Genomic DNA, 26,382 nt, shown 5'->3' with positions numbered 1-26,382 from the left:
TTCTGGTACAGAATAATATATCCTCTACACCAGACTCAATTATGTACATAATTATATGATAACAGTTACTGATTGTAACATTACCACAGTTGTCCTTTAGATTATAAAATAAATCGATGTGTTTTCAATGTTTGTCCAGTTCATTTTTAAGACAATTTAATTTCTTAGCACAAACAACTCTCCCTGGTAAGTAGTTCCACTCCCTTGGTATCCGTAGTGGAAAACTGTTTTTTTTCTCTCTACAGTGTTATATTGTTAAGGGTATACTTTTTCTATAATTCCGCACCCTGACGAAATGTCTTTCTACATCTTCAAATATCCCGTAACTTCACGATCGTACATTAATTTGATTATCATGTAAATCTCTATCATATCTCCTCGCTGTCTCCTGAACGCTAATGTTGGTAACTGTAGATGTTTTAGTCTATCTGTGTATGAAATTTTTTAAATTTCAGTGACCGGATTTATTGCCCTTTTTTGCACACCTTCGATTTTTTCGATGTGTTTCGCTTTTCTCCGAGTACTCCGTCTTTTCCTTAACCTGACAGGTAATTCGTTTTAAAAATGACCCTGGCTATTAAATGGCGTTATAATATCAAGCCAACCCCAATGCTCTTATTCATCTATCAGCATATGAAATTGTTCCTAGTTCAATTTAAATTTCAACAAAATTGACATATATTATTTACAGTCAACAGGATTAGACAGCAGGCAAGTCCTACCTAATTCTTCTCCTTAATTATCCCTAGTTTTTTATGGTTGGAATTAATCCGAACAAGTTTAATGGATGTTGTATCATCTTAATCACCACCGCTGGTAATAAAACGTATTTTTGCTCATTAAATGATTATTAAGCACCCGCAATATCTACGTTTAGCTGATGTTAGCCAAATAGTATTTAGGAGATAATATGAAAAACACCGTCTTTTATAATTATACGATTGTGACATTGATAATGACCATGACGACGACACGTAATGTTCCCGTATCCACGTCAATTAGGAACACCTCGAACGAAATGTAGTCATTAATCTTAATATGAAAATGACAACTGTCTTAAGTTTGTTAATTCCGTAAACAGCACGTATAAAGTAACTATTCCGTGACAGCAATTATAGGTTACGGATATGTTAAAACTATCTTTTAAATACGACAGAAACTACTAAAGTGCATAAAAAATAGTTTTGTCAATCGTAATGTCGTATTCATTTCAAAATGAAAATAAAACATTGTTTCTGTAATTGTGTGTTTAAAAACAAGTTTAATATCACCTGTGGATAATGAAAATATATACAAATGAATGCAATATAAATCATGTACTAACAACGATACTACTAACAATGTTTTTTTGTTGTTTGTTTTTTCAAATTTTGTTTTTATTCAATAGACACATAGATAACATTATGTTCCTTTCAAAAAAGAACTTGCACACAAATTTCCATATTTAAATAGATTATTCTAATCTTGAAAACAAACTTTCACCGCTTTCACATTATTTACATTTATTCGTTATTAACTCTCAATCATTCATATCCATTCAAATTAATTGATATTTGTAATTGCAAATAAATAACTTACATTGTGTATACATACCAGGTTAATATTGTCATAAAATATGTCAGGTAAGGGGAGGCAACTCTAATATAAAAAATCGGTAGAAGGGAGATTACTCCGTATCACCTATTCTGATATTCTTGATATTCAGAGGTGCACATATTATGTAATGTTATTTCTTAATATGTACTTTATTCTTCTTTTTTTTACATTTTTAAATCTAACTTCTAATTAATCCATAAGTAGTTAAAACATAATAGTATTATAATTGATATCAACAACAAGGGGAGCTAACTCTCACATATACTTGACTGATAAAAGAGTAATTATAAATACATATTTTGTAATAAACTTCGGTATTTTGAAACTAGCAATTCCCTTTTCCCATTTTGTTTGATTTTTATGTATAAGGATAGATTATCTTTAAATGAGTCTTTTAAAATTTTAAATGCTGATGTAGGAGAAGTTGATTTGTTTTGGTATTTTTTTTATATTCCTGATCGTCCATAAAACCAATTTAGTTGTAATTATCACTGTGTTAGATATTGCATTTTTCAATAAATTATAAGTGCAGTCACCGAGCATCATGTTCTCATCATCAATATTCCATGTCATATTTACAGTGTCAAAACTTTCATTATTGTAAAGATTAGCATGTATTATGTCTAACAATTGGGTTGTGAATAAACAGTTAAAAAACAAATGGGTTAAAGTCTCATTTTCAGTTTTACACATATGACAAAATCCATCGGATCTATTCATTAGACTTAAAATGTTTTCGGTATATATTACCCTATGTATACTTTTCCATTGAAATTATTTCGTTTTAGTTGTAATTACATAGTCGATATTTTTTAAAAATTTCCAAACATTCATCCAATTTATTTCCTTCTGAAATTGAGTATTCCTTTTAATTTCTGTTTTTGGTCTTATAATTGGTGTAGTAATAGGATGCAGGGTTTTCAATTTAAGTTATTTTGGCTTTACAATTTTAAAATGATTTACATTAAAACACATATCTCTAATTTATTGTTAAGATATATATGTTGTTTGTGTTCTGGTTCATTACCTTTAATAATTTCAGTATATTTTCTAGGTATAGCTTTATTTATTTTAGAAATTTCGGCAATCCAATTATGTTTAAATATAAGTTTCCTTAAAAGTTATTGGTTGTTGATTAAGTTTTTCCTGTTCTCATCCCATATGTCAGACACTTTAGTGATTCCACTTTTCGAAAAAGAAGATAAAAATAATGGTTGATTATTATGTTGTATGTTTTTGTTACCGAATAATGGTTGTGACAAAAATTTGTGATATTCCATTAGGTACTATTTTAGATTTCATATTTGACCATGCTTTCAAAATAGTGTAATAGAATTTAGGAATTTGATTGCTAATATTTAATCCATTCAAGTCAGAACATCTAGCTAGAAAATTGGTTTGCATATATTTATTATCAAATTTTTTAAGTAGTGTTTTCCAATAGCATTCCATGCCTCAGTTTTTGTGTGCATAATTCTGTAAACTGTTTTTAGTTGTATATTTTCTACAAAGTCTGTCAGATTTATCATTTCCATTCCTCCATTCAATTTACTATTACAACAAACTTTTCTTTCTATGAGATTGACTTTCCCATCCCACATGTAGTCCCATATAATTTTGTTTATTTCCTGTACATACTTTTCAGGAATTTTTACTCTTGCTTCTATCTCAAATCCTAATAAGGATATAATATAAGATTTGATGGTTGGTGTTTTCCTTTTAAAAGTGAGATTTCTTGTTTTCCATCCTTGTAGACAATTCCTAATCTTCTGAATGTTTTCTTTCTATATATTATCATTATTTATCACGTCCATGAAAGACGCCTAATGTTTTTACAACAGTTTTTGACCATTCTATTTTTTAATATCGGCTCTTTGTTTTTCCATGGTCCTAGTACTCTCTATTTTATTATAATTTATTTTTGCGCCTGATGCATCTTCATATATCTTTAGAAGTTTAAATGTTTGTTCTATAGATTTTTCTGTTTTATTCATTAGCTGTGTATCGTCCGCAAACATATTTAATTTGGTTTCAACATTATCTGATCCTGGTAGCTGTATTCCTTTTAGTTCTTTATCAGATCTGATAGCACATGCTAGTGGCTCTGCCTGTATAATATAAAGTAATGGTGCTATTGGGCAGCCTTGACGGGTTGATCTTGAGATTTCAAAATAAGTTGATGTATAGCCATTTGTCTGTATACATGTTTTTGAGTTTATCTAGATCATATATATCCAATTGCAAAAAGTATTTCCAAATTTGAACTCACGTAAACATTTCAAAACCTAATCCCACTCAATTATGTCAAAAGCTTTTTGGTCTAAAAATTTTATCGATCCTTCTTCATGTTCCCTTTCACAATAGTCTATTACGTCTTGTAGAAGTCTATTAGCATCCATTATGTTTCGCCCTGATACAAATCCTTTTTGGTCGGTATGTATTATTCTTGGTAAAAATATTTTTACTATAATTACTTAAATTTTTTGCAATTATTTTGTAATCAGTATTTAAAAGGGTTAGAGGTCTCCAATTTCTAATATGTTCTCTTTCATCTTTTTATACAACAATTTTATAATACCTTTATGTTGAGAATTTGTTATCTAGAAGTTTCTAAAAATGTCCATAATCAATTTTGTAATCTCATTTTTAATCAAGTACCAATATTTTTTTATAGAATTCAGATATTATCCCATATTCTGGGGATTTATTTAATTTTAAATTATTTATTGCTTTAGTAATTTCTTGTTAAATAGGCCTATCTAGATGCATACTTTCTGCATTAGTTAATTTATTTTCTGTACACTTTGTTAAGTATTAACCTTTATCATTACTCCATCCTTCTGTCTTAAAGAGGTTTTTCTTTAAGTTTGTCTGCTCCTAATTTTTTAAACTGCATATTTTCTGCATTTTTCTTTTCTTTCCCAAAAACATTATTATGTTGAATGTTCTCCTTCAAAATCTTGAACCCGCGATCTCACTTTAGCAGCATCTGCTTTATTTTTATGATATTGCTTTATTTTAATTTCAATTTCTCTATTGTGTTATGAATTACTGGATCATTAGAGTTTGATTGTATTAGTTTATCTAGCAGTTCTTCTACGTGTTTAATTGCCTTAGCATTGGTGTATATTTGTTTACCAACTTCCATTGCTAACTCTTTGATCTTTATTTCTATCAAATCCCACCATTCTAAAAAAAATCATGGTTTTCTATTTCCTTTATCCAGCACTTCCAGCAGGATTCTAGAGTATTTTGAAAAACATCACTATTAATAACCTTTTCACTTAATTTCCAAGAGCCTGGTCCTCTATCCGACTCGTATAATAATACTTTCAGCGAAATTAATTTATGATCACTGTTTAGAACAATGTTTTATTTTAACGTTACTTAATAATTATGATATATTCTCATGTTAAGGAACATATCAATACGTGACTTTGAGGTCCCACGATGAAAAGTATATTGAGATGCGTCTGGATTATGAATTCGCCGTATGTCTTGTAATCTAAAGTTCCTAATCAATGCAATTAATTCAGGGATACATATGTTTTCCCTATTATGGATTAAGTTTCTATCTTTTGACTTATCAAGCACACAGTTAAAATCACCGATTAAAATATTTTCTATGGTATCATCAGATATGATAAATCTACTCAATATATTAAAAAACCCATTTTCTATCATCACCTTTATTAGGTGTATAAATATTAACAATTTGGAATATCTTATTGCTTGCTGATAATTTACAAGTTAAAATTCCACCATGGTTGTCTCTAGAATATTCTGATAACTTGAAATGTGATGCGTGCTTAAATAAAATAGCTACTCCTCGTGACTCACTTGACCCATTATTCCAACTACTTCCCCCACCTGTAATGTCCTTCCATTCATTTTTCCAATATCAATTTTACAATATCAGAATCTGTACCATGTGTCTCTTGTAAACAAATAATATCAATATTTTAACTATTAATCCAATGCATCAATCTTGCTCTTTTGGTGTTATTCCTCATGCCGTTCACATTCAAACTAGCACATGCTAAAGTATTATTAAACTTCATATTTTTAAAGATAATGTAAAATTTGTTACCCATTACAAAATTTAGTTTACATTCTGGTTACTACTAACAATGTTAATTGATGTTCTAATTTGGCGTAATGGCTATTGAAAACAAGTTAACTCGGTTCAGAGTTGTATTGCCGATATGGCATAAATAGGTTAATTTGAAAGCATATTTTCCAAAACATGTACGTACTTATGTTTGACAATTAAATTAAATACTTTAAATTGGTGGTTTTCTTCGATTAGTGATGAAAACATGAATATAACAGAATGTATAATCAATATCAGAAATAAGGTTATACTTATTAGTTTGTCTCAATCGGATATCACTGGGACCAGCGTATTTTGCCGGTATATACGGGTTTTAAATACTATAAACTAATATAAGAAGCAAAACAACATGCCAGGGTAAACAGAAATCCGGATAAGACAACAACCGGATCTAACAAGTTAAACTCTATCATTTACAAATATACAAAAAAATATGAATAAAAAAGATAAAATAGAAATCATATGTCATAAATAATGCATGATAAAAGTTAAATATTAAAAATGGACGGAATCAATGTATTTTGAAAGTGATATTTTGCGGAACGTTTTTAAAAGTGTTTTTTTTTTTTTTTTTTTTTTGTCTCTGGTCTGCATTACACAACTTCTTTATGAAGTAATTTGAGATTCTATCTTATTTCCGACCAGTGATACACACATATTAATCACATGTTCTCGATATCCTTTTACCTATTGTAAAAAGTGAATGAACATGTTCTCGATATCCTTTTACCTATTGTAAAAAGTGAATGAACGGAAAAAGTCTTAGCTCTGTTCGATGAAAACACATCTGTTACGGCGAAATGTCCACCGGTGTGTAGGTGTAGACAGCAGGTGATAGCGGAGCCATGGCCAGATGTTTGAGATACGTTAATTGTTCGTCCTCTACCACTAGTTCTGTACTTGGTACGTTCGCGACTTCGAACTGCAGCGATATCTGTAAACCGATAACACAGGAATCACATACATATTTGTACATTGTTCCAATAACACGGAATCCATACATAGTTGTACATAGTTAAATGTCGAATAGCAACAATATCTGTACACTAATAACACAAAATATGTCGGATGTCTTACGTGTACTAATTAATGCGTTGTATATGGACAAATAACACTATTTCGTGCTTTCTCTTCTCGTTTTGCCAATCAATGTACGTAGTGCAATATACATAGATAAGTGTATTACGTACGCATTAATTAGGAAGAGCCACTGGCAAAGGTTGCCAACATTTTAAGAAATGGAATACTTGCGAACCATGACGCCAAGTTATGGTCTACAATTTTATTTTATATTATAAAACTAACACCAACACCGTTTAACAAACATTATATCACAGTAATCTAAAATGAAAAATTTTAAAACATACTTATAAATCTTTGCATGTTACAGAGATATATCCCGTCCGAGTAGGTATCGATCTAATGTTATAACGTTGAGAGCTAACATCCCATTGTTTTCCTGATAGATATTACGTCGCACTCATAAAAACCTATCAATCAGTACCTAGTCACACGCGCAGATATTCATGTAATAAAGATAACGTTATAAAAACGATGTTTGTTTTATCTCTCAATAACTTACCTGATCAGAATGATTGTTCCAATTACTGCTATGACACTAATTATACATGTAACAATCACGACAACAAATTCGAGACGAACGGTGTCCGACAAGCCCTCCATACCATGTATGATAACCTCTGTAATGTAAAAATATTGTGGTCAATACAGATTTATTCTGATTTTTGAAGGAGTACACTTTCACTCAGAGCCAAGTTATAGACTTGGTCACCATACAAATACTCTCCGCTAGACCATGCTCAGAAATACTGGATTTTCAGAGCGAAGAATACAACAAGACTAGAAAAACTACGATAGTCAATTCATAGCTATGCCTGTGAGTATATCTTCACATATCATTACTTCATCACAAAGACGTAATTTGAAAAAATGTTGAAAGTTATACATGTGTAGCGTTACCCATAAATCATGTTACACGCTCAAAATTGTGAAGCTTTTGATATACATAAGCAACAAAAATATGTTAATGGTATATGAAAGCATACAATCAAACGTTCATTGCAGGGATAACAACGAAATTATTTGTTTATACTAAAGAGCATTGACGTCTAATAACGAACCACCAAAACCAGAAGCCGTGATATAATTTATCAATTATTCATTCGAAACAAAAATTAATTGTACAAATGTCAATGATAACGTCCTTTTGACTACATTTCCCAAAAATGTGACTTTTAAGAAAATCACTTCTGTTAAAACTGATGTTATGGAAAAAAATTAATTGCAGGTTTTTTGGAAATAAAATCATGGTAACGTTTTGTATTAAACAAATGATTAAACTTTGAATGTGTAACATAATTGATGGCACACCCTTTATACGGATAGTGTAGGGGTATGGCCATGTTCGCACACGATTCACTGTTTCTACAATACGTACCTGATGAAATTACGTTTATCAAGTCACACGAACAAGAGGTTCACATTATGTATAAAATGGAAACTAAATACCGAAATGACCTGAGTAATTTTTGATATAGAAACTGACCGATCAATAAATACACGTGAATAAACTAGACAACAAAATGTAAAATGAGACGTAATTGACCTACCTGACATTGTGTTGTTAGTAACAGCTGGGTTACTTGAAGCTGTCACTGTCGGTGCCGGAGTTGGAGTGGTAGTTGACGATAATGTAGTGGTGGTAGTTGTACGTTGTGTAGGTGATTCCGTGGTTGTCGATGTCGGAGTTGGAGTGGTAGTTGGCGATAATGTAGTGGTGGTAGTTGTACGTTGTGTAGGTGATTCCGTGGTTGTCGATACCGGAGTTGGAGTGGTAGTTGGCGATAATGTAGTGGTAGTTGGGTCCCTACAGTCCTCGGAGCTGATGTTAGACGGACCTGTGACAAGTTGTATGGAAGGTATACATAAATGGGGACAATTAATTATACAAACGTATATTTTAGATATGCTAGAATAATACTCGAGTCTTTGGATGAATGTAGTCAACACCCATAGTGATTTAGAACATGCCAGGTTTAGAATCTTTTGAGAAACCGGAGTACCTTTATAAAAACCATCAACTTCCAGTCAGTTTCTGATAACTGCCCACAATTGATTCGAACTTTCCACTGAGAAGTGAAGGTCCTGTCGGGACATATACATGACAACAACTTGGTCATTGCGGTCTTAGCCAGATTTTATGTAAAAGGGATAAATGTTACGAAAAGCAATTCTTCAATTCAAATTCGATATCATTGGACAGAAATTAGTAATCAAAATGGCTACGATTCACAACTACTACGTTTATCGCTCTATTGACGACAAAAGTCTTTTGGTGAGTTCTTGTTGAAATGCTTTTTACTTACTGAGGCAGTATGCTGATGGACATAGACCTGGACTTTGTAAGCGGTAAACTCGGTAGGAACAACAGTTCTTCACTTGAATTATGAAGGTTCGGTGACACTTAGCGAAAATAGACGTCAAGCAAACGTTCCTGTAAACAATACCGTCCCCCACATCAGGGAAGCTGCCTGCAATAAATAGAAAATGTCTGTCTGAATTGTATTGGACTGTTAATATGCCTTAGTCCTTATTAAAACCCAGCTAGTAAAATTTCCTCTGTTGTATACGGCCATTATATTACATAATGGACACCTCGGAGTCCATTATGTAACTCACTGTCCATTATTATAGGGCCACTGTCCATTATTCCCCAAAATAATGGACAGTCTATTTTGAACAAAGGAAAAAAACGCTGTTGTAAGGAAAACCAAACATGTTTATTTGACTATCCAAAATGTTACATTTATGTTCACTCCTCCATTGAAATTATTACTTCCCCTTCCTAGCTGTTACTGTTCTGAAAATTAAAAAAAAAACATAATTAGAGTCTTGCATTATTATTTGTTACATATTTTTAAAACTTGTAATTGACGAGGAATAGGAATTCTAGATTCTTGACTGAGTTGGGATAATATGCAGTCTTTTAGCTCAGATATCTCACAATCCTTATAACATATAATCTGATGATTATGGTTAAACATAATATACTTAAGAGCGAAACCTGTCTAATCTGACACCTGCTTTCCCTATCCTATCTGTAACTGTTCCGTATTCAACAATAGCAACAATAGTATACAACAGTATCTGACTTTCTTACACCCTTAATAATCTGACCAAACAAATTGCTCCCACGTGGTGTCGGATTAGACAGGTTTCACAGTATACCAGTGCAATGCTATTATAACAATCAGATATGGATTTGTTTTATCATATCTATAACATGCGTATGGTCGATTTTTTTAGGAAAAACAGTTATGTTTAAATTGTAAGGAAAACTCACCTTGCTTGTATGTATTTGATGAAAAAATTTGTTGCAAGTTAGACAATGCACCTGTCCTTGTGCGAATAAATTGGTCACTTTAAACAGGCACACCATTACTCCAGTTAGAACGATCACAGCTGCGTACATCCCTAAATGATGGCCGGGCAAGGTAATATCACTATCCGACATGTTCAAAAACACTGTTGTTCCTCCAAAGGTGTAAAACTAAATGATTGTGCATGCATCTCAACACTGTTAGTCCATTATTTGTCACAGGTGAGTGAACACCTGTTCTATTCCTGAAATGGGATATCCCATTTCTCAAACAGGGTACGCAAGGTAGTGAGTAGTGGTATGATGGGTTTTAAGTAGGATAAATACCTCAAACTGTCCATTATTAGAGAGAATGGATTGTACCTCGCCCTGCGGGCTCGGTACTATCCATTCTCTCTAATAATGGACAGGTTTTCGGAAATTATCCATTACATAAGACTCCAATGTGCATCAGATATACAAATGCTAGAACATAAACCTTTTAGTTGTCATATATCAAACAACTCATTCAATATTTCATATATATATGTCATATTTTAAACGTGACAACAGAGACCCGACAGACGTTAAAGCTCCTCATTATGACGTTATAAAGATAACTAAGACTTACCAACCATCCAGAGTGGGTATAAATTACTACATTGGTACACGTCGACACTTGTATTGGTCAGGTCACCGCCGGCCTCCCCAACAAACCGGTACCACTTCTCCCGGACCAGGACGTCACATATGCTCTCGTCGTACCGCCTCTCTGTTTGGTTTGGAGATCGTCTTATATCTGCCGGGATTTCCTCGTACTCTATACAGGGATCCACTCGTGCTTGAACACCAAAAATCCGGTAAGCCTATGTTTTATACTACTTCTAAGATTTATGTAGATATGATAATTAAAATCACCGTATCTTACAAAGTATGGACTGGTATTACCAGAATTACAAAGAGTATAAACCACCAAAACCAGAAGCCGTGGTCTAATTTATCAATAATTCATTCGAAACAAGAATAAATTGTTAAAATGTCAAAGATAACGTCGTTTTGACTGCATTTTCCAAAAATGTGTCTATTAAGAAAATCGCTTTGTTAAAACTAATGTTATGAAAAAAAAAAATTAATTGCAGTTTTTTTGGAAATAAAATCATGGTAACGTTTTGTATTAAACAAATGATTAAACTTTTGAATGTGTAACATAATTGATGGCACACCCTATATACGAATAGTGTGGGAGTATAGCCATGCTCGCACACGATTCACTGTTTCTACAATACTTACCTGATGAAATTACGTTGATCAAGTCACACGAACAAGAGGTTCACATTATGTATAAAATGGAAACTAAATACCGAAATGACCTGAGTAATTTTCATGATATAGAAACTGACCGATAAATAAATACACGTGAATAAACTAGACAACAAAATGTAAAATCAGACGTAATTGACCTACCTGATATTGTGTCGTTAGTGACAGCTGGGTTACTTGAAGCTGTCACTGTCGGTGCCGGATTGTTGGAGTGGTAGTTGACGATAATGTAGTGGTGGTAGTTGTACGTTGTGTAGGTGATTCCGTGGTTTTCGATGTCGGAGTTGGAGTGGTAGTTGGCGATAATGTAGTGGTGGTAGCTGTACGTTGTGTAGGCGATTCCGTGGTTGTCGATGCCGGAGTTGGAGTGGTAGTTGGCGATAATGTAGTGGTAGTTGGGTCCCTACAGTCCTCGGAGCTGATGTTAGACGGACCTGTGACAAGTTGTATGGAAGGTATACATAAATGGGGACAATTAATTATACCAACGTATACTTTAGATATGCTAGAATAATACTCGAGTCTTTGGATGAATGTAGTAAACACCCATAGTGATTTAGAACATGCCAGGTTTAGAAACTTTTGAGAATCCGGAGACCTTGATAAAAACCATAAACTTTCAGTCAGTTTCTGATAACTGCCCACCATTGATTCGAACTTTCCACTGAGAAGTGAAGGTCCTGTCGGGGCATATACATGACAACAACTTGGTCATTGCGGTCTTAGCCAGATTTTATGTAAAAGTGATAAATGTTACAAAAAGCAATTCTTCAATTCAAATTCGATATCATTGGAGAGAAATTGGTAATCAAAATGGCTACGATTCTCAACTACTCAGTTCATCGCCCTATTGACGACAAAAGTCTTTTGATGAGTAGATGGTGTGACAAAGAAAACGGCTTAAGTATTTTTGATGCTGCTCAATATCAGTTCTTGTTGAAATGCTTTTTACTTACTGAGGCAGTATGCTGATGGACATAGTCCTGGACTTTGTAAGCGGTAAACTCGGTAAGAACAACAGTTCTTCAGCTGAATTATGAAGGTTCGGTGACACTTGGCGAAAATAGACGTCAAGCAAACGTTCCTGTAAACAATTCCGTCACCTACATCAGGGAAGCTGCCTGCAGTAAATAGAAAATGTCTTTCTGAATTTTATTGTACTGTTAATATGTCTTAGTCCTTAATAAGACTTCAATGTGCATCATATATACAAATGCTAGAACAGAAACCTTTTAGTTGTCATATATCAAACAACTCATTAAATATTTCATATACATATGTCATATTTTAAACGTGACAACAGGGACCCGACAGACGTTTAAGCTCTTCATGATGCTGTTTTAAGATAACTAAGACTTACCAACCATCCAGAGTGGGTATAAATTACTACATTGGTACACGTCGACACTTGTATTGGTCAGGTCACCGCCGGCCTCCCCAACAAACCGGTACCACTTCTCCCGGACCAGGACGTCACATATGCTCTCGTCGTACCGCCTCTCTGTTTGGGTTGGAGATCTTCTTATATCTGCCGGGATTTCCTCGTACTCTATACAGGGATCCACTCGTGCTTGAACATCAAAAATCCGGTAAGCCTATGTTTTATACTACTTCTAAGATTTATGTAGATATGATAATTAAAATCACCGTATCTTACAAAGTATGGACTGGTATTACCAGAATTACAAAGAGTATAAACCACCAAAACCAGAAGCCGTGGTCTAATTTATCAATAATTCATTCGAAACAAGAATAAATTGTTAAAATGTCAATGATAACGTCGTTTTGACTGCATTTTCCAAAAATGTGTCTTTTAAGAAAATCGCTTCTGTTAAAACTGATGTTATGAAAAAAAAAATTGCAGGTTTTTTGGAAATGAAATCATGGTAACGTTTTGTATTAAACATATCATTAAACTTTGAATGTGTAACATAATTGATGGCACACCCTTTATACGGATAGTGTAGGAGTATAGCCATGTTCGCACACGATTCACTGTTTCTACAATACGTACCTGATGAAATTACGTTTATCAAGTCACACGAACAAGAGGTTCACATTATGTATAAAATGGAAACTAAATACCGAAATGACCTGAGTAATTTTCATGATATAGAAACTGACCGATAAATAAATACACGTGAATAAACTAGACAACAAAATGTAAAATGAGACGTAATTGACCTACCTGACATTGTGTCGTTAGTGACAGCTGGGTTACTTGAAGCTGTCACTGTCGGTGCTGGAGTTGGAGTGGTAGTTGGCGATAATGTAGTGGTGGAAGTTGTGCGTTGTGTAGGCGATTCCGTGGTTGTCGATGCCGGAGTTGGAGTGGTAGTTGGCGATAATGTAGTGGTAGTTGGGTCCCTACAGTCCTCGGAGCTGATGTTAGACGGACCTGTGACAAGTTGTATGGAAGGTATACATAAATGGAGACAATTAATTATACAAACGTATATTTTAGATATGCTAGAATAATACTCGAGTCTTTGGATGAATGTAGTAAACACCCATAGTGATTTAGAACATGCCAGGTTTGGAAACTTTTGAGAAACCGGAGTACCTTTATAAAAACCATCAACTTCCAGTCAGTTTCTGATAACTGCCCACAATTGATTATAACTTTCCACTGAGAAGTGAAGGTCCAGTCGGGACACATACATGACAACAACTTGGTCATTGCGGTCTTAGCCAGATTTTATGTAAAAGGGATAAATGTTACGAAAAGCAATTCTTCAATTCAAATTCGATATCATTGGAGAGAAATAAGTAATCAAAATGGCTACGGTTCTCAACTACTGAGTTTATCGCCCTATTGACGACAAAAGTCTTTTGATGAGTAGATGGTGTGACAAAGAAAACGGTTTAAGTAATTGTTGATGCTGCTCAATATCAGTTCTTGTTGAAATGCTTTTTACTTACTGAGGCAGTATGCTGATGGACATAGTCCTGGACTTTGTAAGCGGTAAACTCGGTAGGAACAACAGTTCTTCACCTGAATTATGAAGGTTCGGTGACACTTGGCGAAAATAGACGTCAAGCAAACGTTCCTGTAAACAATACCCTCATCCACATCAGGAAAGCTGCCTGCAATAAATAGAAAATGTCTTTCTGAATTGTATTGTACTGTTAATATGTCTTAGTCCTTAATAAGACTCCAATGTGCATCAGATATACAAATGCTAGAACATAAACCTTTTAGTTGCTATATATCAAAGAACTCATTCAATATTTCATATATATATATGTCATATTTTAAACGTGACAACAGAGACCCGACAGACGTTTAAGTTCCTCATTATGACGTTACAAAGATAACTAAGACTTACCAACCATCCAGAGTGGGTATAGATTACTACATTGGTACACGTCGACACTTGTATTGGTCAGGTCACCGCCGGCCTCCCCAACAAACCGGTACCACTTCTCCCGGACCAGGACGTCACATATGCTCTCGTCGTACCGCCTCTCTGTTTGGTTTGGAGATCGTCTTATATCTGCCGGGATTTCCTCGTACTCTATACAGGGATCCACTCGTGCTTGAATATCAAAAATCCGGTAAGCCTATGTTTATTACTACTTCTAAGATTTATGTAGATATGACAACTAAAATCACCATATCTTACAAAGTATGGACTGGTATTACCAGAATTACAAAGAGTATAAACCACCAAAACCAGTAGCCGTGGTCTAATTTATCAATAATTCATTCGAAACAATAATAAATTGTTAAAATGTCAATGATAACGTCGTTTTGACTGCATTTTCCAAAAATGTGTCTTTTAAGAAAATCGCTTCTGTTAAAACTGATGTTATGAAAAAAATTAATTGCAGGTTTTTTGGAAATAAAATCATGGTAACGTTTTGTATTAAACAAATGATTAAACTTTGAATGTGTAACATAATTGATGGCACACCCTATACACGGATAGTGTAGGGGTATGGCCATGTTCGCACACGATTCACTGTTTCTACAATACGTACCTGATGAAATTAAGTTTATCAAGTCACACGAACAAGAGGTTCACATTATGTATCAATTGGAACTTAAATACAGAAATGACTTGAGTAATTTTCATGATATAGAAACTGACCGATAAATGAATACACGTGATAAACTAGACAACAAAATGTAAAATGAGACGTAATTGACCTACCTGACATTGTGTCGTTAGTGACAGCTGGGTTACTTGAAGCTGTCACTGTCGGTGCCGGAGTTGGAGTGGTAGTTTGCGATAATGTAGTGGTGGTAACTTTACGTTGTGTAGGTGATTCCGTGGTTGTCGATGCCGGAGTTGGAGTGGTAGTTGGCGATAATGTAGTGGTAGTTGGGTCCCTACAGTCCTCGGATCTGATGTTAGACGGACCTGTGACAAGTTGTATGGAAGATATACATAAATGGGGACAATTAATTATACAAACGTATATTTTAGATATGCTAGAATAATACTCGAGTCTTTGGATGAATGTAGTTAACACCCATAGTGATTTAGAACATGCCAGGTTTAGAAACTTTTGAGAATCCGGAGTACCTTTATAAAAACCATCAACTTCCAGTCAGTTTTTGATAACTGCCCCACAATTGATTCGAACTTTCCACTGAGAAGTGAAGATCCTGTCGGGACATATACATGACAACAACTTGGTCATTGCGGTCTGAGCCAGATTTTATGTAAAAGTGATAAATGTTACAAAAAGCAATTCTTCAATTCAAGTTCGATATCATTGGAGAGAAATTTGTAATCAAAATGGCTACGATTCTTAATTACTGAGTTTATCGCCCTATTGACGACAAAAGTCTTTTGATGAGTAGATGGTGTGACAAAGAAAACGGTTTAAGTAATTTTGATGCTGCTCAATATCAGTACTTGTTGAAATGCTTTTTACTTACTGAGGCAGTATGCTGATGGACATAGACCTGGACTTTGTAAGCGGTAAACTCGGTAGGAACAACAGTTCTTCACCTGAATTATGAAGGTTCGGTGACACTTGGCGAAAATAGACGTCAAGCAAACGTTCCTGTAAACAATACCGTCACCCACATCAGGGAAGCTGCCTGCAATAAATAGAGAATGTCTGTCTGAATTGTATTGTACTGTTAATATGTCTTAGTCCTTAATAAGACTTCAATGTGCATCAGATATACAAATGCTAGAACAGAAACCTTTTAGTTGTCATATATCAAACAACTCATTCAATATTTCATATACATATGTCATATTTTAAACGTGACAACAGAGACCGACAGACGTTTAAGCTCCTTATTATGACGTTATAAAGATAACTTAGAATTACCAACCATCCAGAGTGGGTATAAATTACTACATTGGTACACGTCGACACTTGTATTGGTCAGGTCACCGCCGGCCTCCCCAACAAACCGGTACCACTTCTCCCGGACCAGGACGTCACATATGCTCTCGTCGTACCGCCTCTCTGTTTGGTTTGGAGATCGTCTTATATCTGCCGGGATTTCCTCGTACTCTATACAGGGATCCACTCGTGCTTGAACATCAAAAATCCGGTAAGCCTATGTTTTATACTACTTCTAAGATTTATGTAGATATGACAACTAAAATCACCATATCTTACAAAGTATGGACTGGTATTACCAGAATTACAAAGAGTATAAACCACCAAAACCAGTAGCCGTGGTCTAATTTATCAATAATTCATTCGAAACAATAATAAATTGTTAAAATGTCAATGATAACGTCGTTTTGACTGCATTTTCCATAAATGTGTCTTTTAAGAAAATCGCTTCTGTTAAAACTGATGTTATGAAAAAAAAATAATTGCAGGTTTTTTGGAAATGAACTCATGGTAACGTTTTGTATTAAACATAATTGATGGCACACCCTATATATGGATAGTGTAGGGGTATGGCCATGTTCGCACACGATTCACTGTTTCTACAATACGTACCTGATGAAATTACTTTTATCAAGTCACACGAACAGGAGGTTCACATTATGTATAAAATGGAAACTAAATACCGAAATGACCTGAGTAATTTTCATGATATAGAAACTGAACGATAAATAAATACACGTGAATAAACTAGATAACAAAATGTAAAATGAGACGTAATTGACCTACCTGACATTGTGTCGTTAGTGACAGCTGGGTTACTTGAAGCTGTCGGTGTCGGAGTTGGAGTGGTAGTTGGCGATAATGTAGTGGTGGTAGTTGTACGTTGTGAAGGTGATTCCGTGGTTGCCGGAGTTGGAGTGGTAGTTGGCGATAATGTAGTGGTAGTTGGGTCCCTACAGTCCTCGGAGCTGATGTTAGACGGACCTGTGACAAGTTGTATGGAAGGTATACATAAATGGGGACAATTAATTATACAAACGTATATTTTAGATATGCTAGAATAATACTCGAGTCTTTGGATGAATGTAGTTAACACCCATAGTGATTGTAGAACATGCCAGGTTTGGAAACCTTTGAGAAACCGGAGTACCTTTATAAAAACCATCAACTTTCAGCCAGTTTCTGATAACTGCCCACCATTGATTCGAACTTTCCACTGAGAAGTGAAGATCCTGTCGGGACATATACATGACAACAACTTGGTCATTGCGGTCTTAGCCAGATTTTATGTAAAAGTGATAAATGTTACAAAAAGCAATTCTTCAATTCAAATTCGATATCATTGGAGAGAAATTGGTAATCAAAATGGCTACGATTCTCAACTACTCAGTTCATCGCCCTATTGACGACAAAAGTCTTTTGATGAGTAGATGGTGTGACAAAGAAAACGGTTTAAGTAATTTTGATGCTGCTCAATATCAGTTCTTGTTGAAATGCTTTTTACTTACTGAGGCAGTATGCTGATGGACATAGTCCTGGACTTTGTAAGCGGTAAACTCGGTAGGAACAACAGTTCTTCACCTGAATTATGAAGGTTCGGTGACACTTGGCGAAAATAGACGTCAAGCAAACGTTTCTGTAAACAATTCCGTCACCTACATCAGGGAAGCTGCCTGCAGTAAATAGAAAATGTCTGTTTGAATTTTATTGTACTTTTAATATGTCTTAGTCCTTAATAAGACTTCAATGTGCATCATGTATACAAATGCTAGAACAGAAACCTTTTAATTGTCATATATCAAACAATTCATTAAATATTTCATATACATATGTCATATTTTAAACGTGACAACAGAGACCCGACAGACGTTTAAGCTCTTCATTATGACGTTTTAAGATAACTAAGACTTACCAACCATCCAGAGTGGGTATAAATTACTACATTGGTACACGTCGACACTTGTATTGGTCAGGTCACCGCCGGCCTCCCCAACAAACCGGTACCACTTCTCCCGGACCAGGACGTCACATATGCTCTCGTCGTACCGCCTCTCTGTTTGGGTTGGAGATCGTCTTATATCTGCCGGGATTTCCTCGTATTCCATACAAGGGTCCACGTGTACTTGAACACGAAACATTAGTGCATCTTATAAGTTCAATCGATATCGTAAACAATATTTGGTAAAAAAAAATGTATCTGTTTAAGGACTGACGTGAATATTTCTTATGGTTTTTGGATATAAGGAATATCAATCTTATATTTGTGTTATAGCACATATACAATATATTCAAATTAACCTTTATAATTCAGTTAAATAAAAGTAAGTTAATTAAGGGACACATTTTAAAATAGAGTTTAGTTGTATTGTTTGAGCTCTTGCATTTGTATCAATAAAAAGACCAGCTGATCAGATTGTCTGTGCATCTATAACATTATGTTTTCATTTTCAAAATACAATAAAATATAATAATACAAATAAATATTTATAGTACCACATATGTGTACCAATCACTATATGAATATTGATGATGGATACATTATTTCCTAAAACAGGAAAGGCTGTCATATATATCACGCGTCTCACTTCACGACATTATTGACTTAAAAATCCCTTGTGTTTCCTACGACAATGCCACACACACACTAATGACTATACCTACGTATAATATGACAATTAAATCTTATCCTCTTCATTCACACACGTACCTGCTGTGTATAGACGACAATCCAGAAGTAATATCATCATATAAACGATGACAAGGTGTCGGAGTTTGCTCTCCATGTTTGTCGGGGAACTCCCAACAACACTGCTACCAACAATTTACTTCCTGTGTTGAGTAATATATGTAACTTGATGCACAGTTAGATCTATGGTACACATTTGTGTTAGTGTGCGCTCAGTGGAACAATACCTCCCAATGTAATTTCGTAGTTGGATGTCAGAGATCAATATTAATTGCGAGCCTTACGTGGAATTTGTTAAAGGGACAAAGACCTGTTTACAATATTTCATCCTTATTGATTTTCTAGCTGCCTAGCGTATGACATTACAACGTCCATGGTTCATTAAACAGTTCTTCCTACATTTAATGGCAATGTCGAGATCACGAGAATTAAAAACACAGGGGAATTATCATCATTGCTAAATATCCGACTCAATTAACATAACTGTGATCATAGAACAATACATTGGTTTGAATTTATATTCGGAACATTATACAACAGAGTATTTGGGTATTCGCGCTACTAATATTGGACATGATCCTACTGTATTCGATATATAGCCATGATCCTACTGTATTCGATATATAGCCACGATCCTACTGTATTAGATATATAGCCATGATCCTACTGTATTATATATATAGCCTTGATCCTACTGTATTATATGTATAGCCATGATCCTACTGTATTAGATATATAGCCTTGATCCTACTGTATTATATGTATAGCCATGGTCCTACTGTATTAGATGTATAGCCTTGATCCTACTGTATTAGATATATAGCCTTGATCCTACTGTATTATATGTATAGCCATGGTCCTACTGTATTAGATATACATATGTATAGCCATGATCCTACTGTATAAGATATACATACAATGTATGTATAGCCATGATCCTACTGTATTAGATGTATAGCCATGATCCTACTGTATTAGATATATAGCCTTGATCCTACTGTATTATATGTATAGCCATGGTCCTACTGTATTAGATATACATATGTATAGCCATGATCCTACTGTATTAGATATATAGTCCTGATCCTACTGTATTAGATATATAGCCATGATCCTACTGTATCAGATGTATAGCCATGATCCTACTGTTAATATACATGTATATAGCCATGATCCTACCTTATTAAATAAACAGCCATGACCCTACTGTATTAGACATATAGCCATGATCCTACTGTATAAGATATACGACCATGCTCCTACTGTATTAAATGTACAGCCATGATCCTACTTTATTAGATATATAGCCATGATCCTACTGTATTAGATATACAGCCATGATCCTACTGTATTAAATGTACAGCCTTGATCCTACTTTATTAGATGTATAGCCATGATCCTCCTGTATTAGATATATAGCCATGATCCTACTGTATTAGATATATAGCCATGATCCTACTGTATTAGATATACAGCCATGATCCTTCTTTATTATATATATAGTCAAGATCCTACTGTAATAGATACATGTATATAGCCATGATCCTACTGTATTAGATATATGGCCATGATCCTACTGTATTAGATATATAGCCATGATCCTCCTGTATTAGATATATAGCCATGATCCTACTGTATTAGATATATGGCCATGATCCTACTGTATTAGATATATAGCCATGATCCTCCTGTATTAGATTTATAGCCATGATCCTACTGTATTAGATATATAGCCATGGTCCTACTGTATAAGATATACATACAATGTATGTATAGCCATGATCCTACTGTATTAGATGTATAGCCATGATCCTACTGTATTAGATATATAGCCAGGATCTTACTATATTAGATATATAGCCTTGATCCTACTGTATTATATGTATAGCCATGGTCCTACTGTATTAGATATACATATGTATAGCCATGATCCTACTGTATTAGATATATAGTCCTGATCCTACTGTATTAGATATATAGCCATGATCCTACTGTATCAGATGTATAGCCATGATCCTACTGTTAATATACATGTATATAGCCATGATCCTACCTTATTAAATAAACAGCCATGACCCTACTGTATTAGACATATAGCCATGATCCTACTGTATAAGATATACACCCATGCTCCTACTGTATTAAATGTACAGCCATGATCCTACTTTATTAGATATATAGCCATGATCCTACTGTATTAGATATACAGCCATGATCCTACTGTATTAAATGTACAGCCTTGATCCTACTTTATTAGATGTATAGCCATGATCCTACTGTATTAGATATACAGCCATGATCCTTCTGTATTATATATATAGTCAAGATCCTACTGTAATAGATACATGTATATAGCCATGATCCTACTGTATTAGATATATAGCCATGATCCTACTGTATTAGATGTATAGCCATGATCCTCCTGTATTAGATATATAGCCATGATCCTACTGTATTAGATGTATAGCCATGATCCTCCTGTATTAGATGTATAGCCATGATCCTCCTGTATTAGATGTATAGCCATGATCCTACTGTATTAGATATATAGCCATGATCCTACTGTATTAGATGTATAGCCATGATCCTCCTGTATTAGATGTATAGCCATGATCCTACTGTATTAGATATATAGCCATGATCCTACTGTATTAGATATATAGCCATGATCCTACTGTATTAGATATATAGCCATGATCCTCCTGTATTAGATGTATAGCCATGATCCTACTGTATTAGATATATAGCCATGATCCTACTGTATTAGATGTATAGCCATGATCCTCCTGTATTAGATATATAGCCATGATCCTACTGTATTAGATATATAGCCATGATCCTCCTGTATTAGATATATGGCCATGATCCTACTGTATTAGATATATAGCCATGATCCTCCTGTATTAGATATATAGCCATGATCCTACTGTATTAGATATATGGCCATGATCCTACTGTATTAGATATATAGCCATGATCCTCCTGTATTAGATTTATAGCCATGATCCTACTGTATTAGATATATAGCCATGGTCCTACTGTATAAGATATACATACAATGTATGTATAGCCATGATCCTACTGTATTAGATGTAAAGCCATGATCCTACTGTATTAGATATATAGCCAGGATCTTACTATATTAGATATATAGCCTTGATCCTACTGTATTATATGTATAGCCATGGTCCTACTGTATTAGATATACATATGTATAGCCATGATCCTACTGTATTAGATATATAGTCCTGATCCTACTGTATTAGATATATAGCCATGATCCTACTGTATCAGATGTATAGCCATGATCCTACTGTATTATATGTATAGCCATGATCCTACTGTATTATATACATGTATATAGTGTTATGTATGACACTAAATACATGTAGTTATGAGATAAGGGAGATAACTCCTATAGCTTTTTTTATCAATACATCCTATGAAGGTCATATCATTGATTTAGGTTATAGAACTTTCTAGAATTTAATCATGTATAAACAAATATGTTTGTAAACATGTTGATTTTAAGTAGAGATCTAGAATGATCTATTTCCGGAAAGTTATGTGTGTTTACTTGTTTACTGTTTTTAGTTAGATATTTCTAGAAGTAGAAGGTTCTCCAATATTCTTGAATTACGGTTTAGCTATATATACTCCAGCTGTCCAAGGCTAATCAGAACTGTAATGAGACCTGTAATAAGACATATCAAGAATTGTACAGCGCCATATAAGATTCTATTGGGAGAGCTATTGTGACTTTATCTGTGGATTATTACAACACTTTGTGTGGATTTATTCATATTGCCTGGAACTTTACAAATCATCGGTGGACATTCAATTTCCTTGTGGATTTGTGATTATTGTGAATTTGAAACCTGGAAGGATCAAGGATTATACCAGGACATTCGCATACAGATAAGTTACACTTTAAATCATCGTATTACTCTCTTGTACCACCACCAATTACTTTAGATATTGTAAACCATCTCTGTATAATATTGTATATATAATTAAATTGTGTTTTGAATTTAGCTGCTGGTTTCTCCTTTCTGTTATTCGTTCATGTAACAGAATTGGGGGCTCTTGTCCGGGATCGATATTCAATTTGTGAAATCTAACTTTGAAAAATTAATTAAGAAATTTTCAAAATTTGTGTACAAACTTTGAGTTTACATTTGAAACCAACAGCTAGATAAATATGACTACTATGCAGGTAGAACAGTTTGTTAAAGCGCCATCCCTGGAAGTTCTTTTGCAAGTTAGTAAGAAGGATTTACTGTTATTGGGTAAACATTTAGGCCTTACTATCAAAACTAATTTGAGGAAAGCTGAAATTAGGAATGTAATTATAAGATATTTTGTTGACAATGACAAATTTGACTCTAGTGCATTAGATAGTATAGAGGAAACAGTCAGCTCAGAAATTCAAATTAGACAAATGGAACTTGAACATGAAATGAAACTAAGACAAATGGAAATAGAAAAAGAGTTAAGAGAAAAAGAAATTGAAAGAGAATTAAAAGAAAAAGAGATTGAGAGAGATCAGATGTTAGAGCTAGAGAAGCAGAAAATTCAAGCTGAAACAGAACTTAGAATGAAAGAATTAGAGCTAGCTTCTCAAGACAGTTCAAGTAATCTAACTTTTAGGGGTTTACAAGGAAACAGAGGTTTTGATGTCAGTAGAAACATTAGGTTAGTTCCTCCTTTTCAAGAGAAAAAAGTTGACAAGTATTTTCTGCATTTTGAGAAAATAGCTGATAGTATGAAATGGCCTGAAGATAAGCTTACAATGCTTCTTCAAAGTGTCTTGATTGGTAAAGCTAGAGACATTTATTCTTCTTTATCTGTAGATGAGATTTCAAATTACCAAGTAGTCAAGAAAGCTATTTTGAAAGCTTATGAGTTAGTTCCTGAGGCTTACCGCCAGAAATTTCGAAACTCGAAGAAAGAGAGATGAACAAACTCATGTAGAATTTGCCAGAGAAAAAGAACAATTATTTAATAGGTGGTGTGATTCTAAAGAAATTGATGAGGATTTCGGTAAATTGAGGCAATTATTGTTGATAGAGGAGTTTAAACGTTGTGTCCACACAAACATAAAAACTCATTTAGATGAGAGAAAAGTTGAAACCCTTAGTGAAGCAGCTACAATGGCTGATGATTACGCTCTCACCCACAAAGGCTCATTTGTTAAAAACAGTTCTCAAGACAAAAACAGTACCACAGGTACTAGTAAATTTGGTCAGCCTAGGAACCCAACCTTTAGTGGCCCTTCTAACGACAAACCTAAATTAGGTGATAAGACTAAGTCTGATTCTAAAACAGATCATAGGGCAGGTGTGGGGTCTCCTTCTGGTCCTGTTTGTAATTACTGCAAGAAAGTAGGGCATACTATGTCTGAATGTTATTCTCTCCAGCGTAAGGAGCAAAGGCGAAACAGTCAGTTCCTTCTGTGTTAGCTATGTCAAAGCCTAGTCAGAAACTTAGTGATATTGTGGAAGATTCTAAAGTGTCTGTTGAGATTAAGAGCTCAGAGTCTGATAGTGTCTTGGAGAAGTACTCTCCCTTCATTTCTGAAGGTTTTGTTTCACTTACTAGTGATATTACCAACTTGAAACCTGTGAAGATTTTGCGAGATACTGGGGCTTCTCATTCTTTGATATTAGATGGCGTAGTGCCTTTGTCTGAGGAGACCTCATCTGGTAGTAGTGTTTTGCTTCAAGGTGTAGAGTTAGGTTTTGTTAATGTGCCTCTCCATTGTTGTTTATTTAAAGTCAGACTTGGTTACTGGGCCTGTCACCATTGGTGTTAGACCGGAACTTCCCATAGAGGGCGTGTCGCTCATTTTAGGCAATGACTTGGCTGGAGAGAAAGTTAGGGTAGATCCCTTAGTGTCCAGTATTCCAGATAAAACAGATGATGCTGAGACTATTCAACAGGAATTTACTGGTATTTTCCCTTCTTGTGCTGTAACTCGTTCAATGAGTAAGAAGGTTTCTGATGTTGCAGTAGTTGAGGATCATTATAGTCCAGGGTTAGGTGACACTTTCTTGGCTCATGATATAGAGGATGTCGGGAGCAAGTGTGATCTTTTGAGCAATCCTGTAGACTTTGATAGTGATAGAGTTGTTCCTAACAAGGGTACTTCTTTGTCTGACATGATGAGCAAATCATCTTTGTCTAGAGAGGAGCTTATAGTAGAACAGGAAAAAGATCCTGAAATCTCCTTACTGTGTGATCGGGCTTTGAGTGGGGAAGAGGCGGAGAAAGTCCCGGTTTGTTACTTCCGTAGGTCAGGTGTGTTGATGCGCAAGTGGCGCCCCCCTGATGTGTCTCCCGAGGAAGACTGGAAGGTTGTCAATCAAATAGTTGTCCCACCGAGGTATAGGCAAGATATTCTGAGTTTGTCTCATGATGTACCTATGGCAGGGCATCTAGGTGTGACCAAGACTTATAACAGGATCTTAGATCACTTCTTTTGGCCCAAGTTGAAACGGGATGTGGCTGATTTTTGTAGGTCTTGTCATACTTGTCAGGTGGTAGGGAAACCTAATCAGAAAATCCCTGTTGCACCTTTGCACCCCATTCCAGCATTTGAGGAACCATTTAGTAGAGTCATTATAGACTGTGTAGGTCCTCTACCCAAAACTAAGTCTGGGAATGAGTATCTTTTAACTATTATGTGTGCTTCCACACGCTTTCCTGAAGCCATTCCACTCAGGAATATTAAAGCCCCTAACATAGTCAAGGCTTTGGTTAAATTCTTTACATTGGTTGGTCTTCCAAAAGCTGTCCAATCGGACCAAGGTTCGAATTTCATGTCTGGTATTTTTCAACAAGTCATGTACCAGCTCCAGATCAAGCAGTATAAGTCTAGTGCTTATCATCCAGAGTCTCAGGGTGCTTTAGAACGTTTTCATCAGACATTGAAGAATATGATGAGATCTTATTGTTTTGAAAACAAAAGAGATT

General features: G+C 34.7%; 1 protein-coding gene across 1 annotated transcript; it reads right to left on the bottom strand.

Moving 5' to 3' along the window:
• Positions 1-1,230: 1,230 nt before the first annotated feature.
• Positions 1,231-19,519, bottom strand: LOC138328001 (mucin-2-like). The gene is given in 20 exon segments (XM_069274553.1): positions 1,231-6,397; positions 6,441-6,644; positions 7,293-7,410; positions 8,341-8,628; positions 9,097-9,261; positions 10,720-10,929; positions 11,553-11,703; positions 11,706-11,842; positions 12,365-12,529; positions 12,769-12,978; positions 13,597-13,806; positions 14,331-14,495; positions 14,738-14,947; positions 15,566-15,775; positions 16,300-16,464; positions 16,704-16,913; positions 17,508-17,705; positions 18,230-18,394; positions 18,634-18,867; positions 19,429-19,519. Coding segments are annotated over 19 exon segments (3,333 nt in total). The 5' UTR covers positions 19,505-19,519; the 3' UTR covers positions 1,231-6,397; positions 6,441-6,598.
• Positions 19,520-26,382: the final 6,863 nt, after the last annotated feature.

This window comes from Argopecten irradians, chromosome 7, assembly GCF_041381155.1.
Source record: "Argopecten irradians isolate NY chromosome 7, Ai_NY, whole genome shotgun sequence".
NCBI classification, from domain to species: domain Eukaryota; kingdom Metazoa; phylum Mollusca; class Bivalvia; order Pectinida; family Pectinidae; genus Argopecten; species Argopecten irradians.
This window is presented reverse-complemented; position numbering and strand designations above follow the sequence as displayed.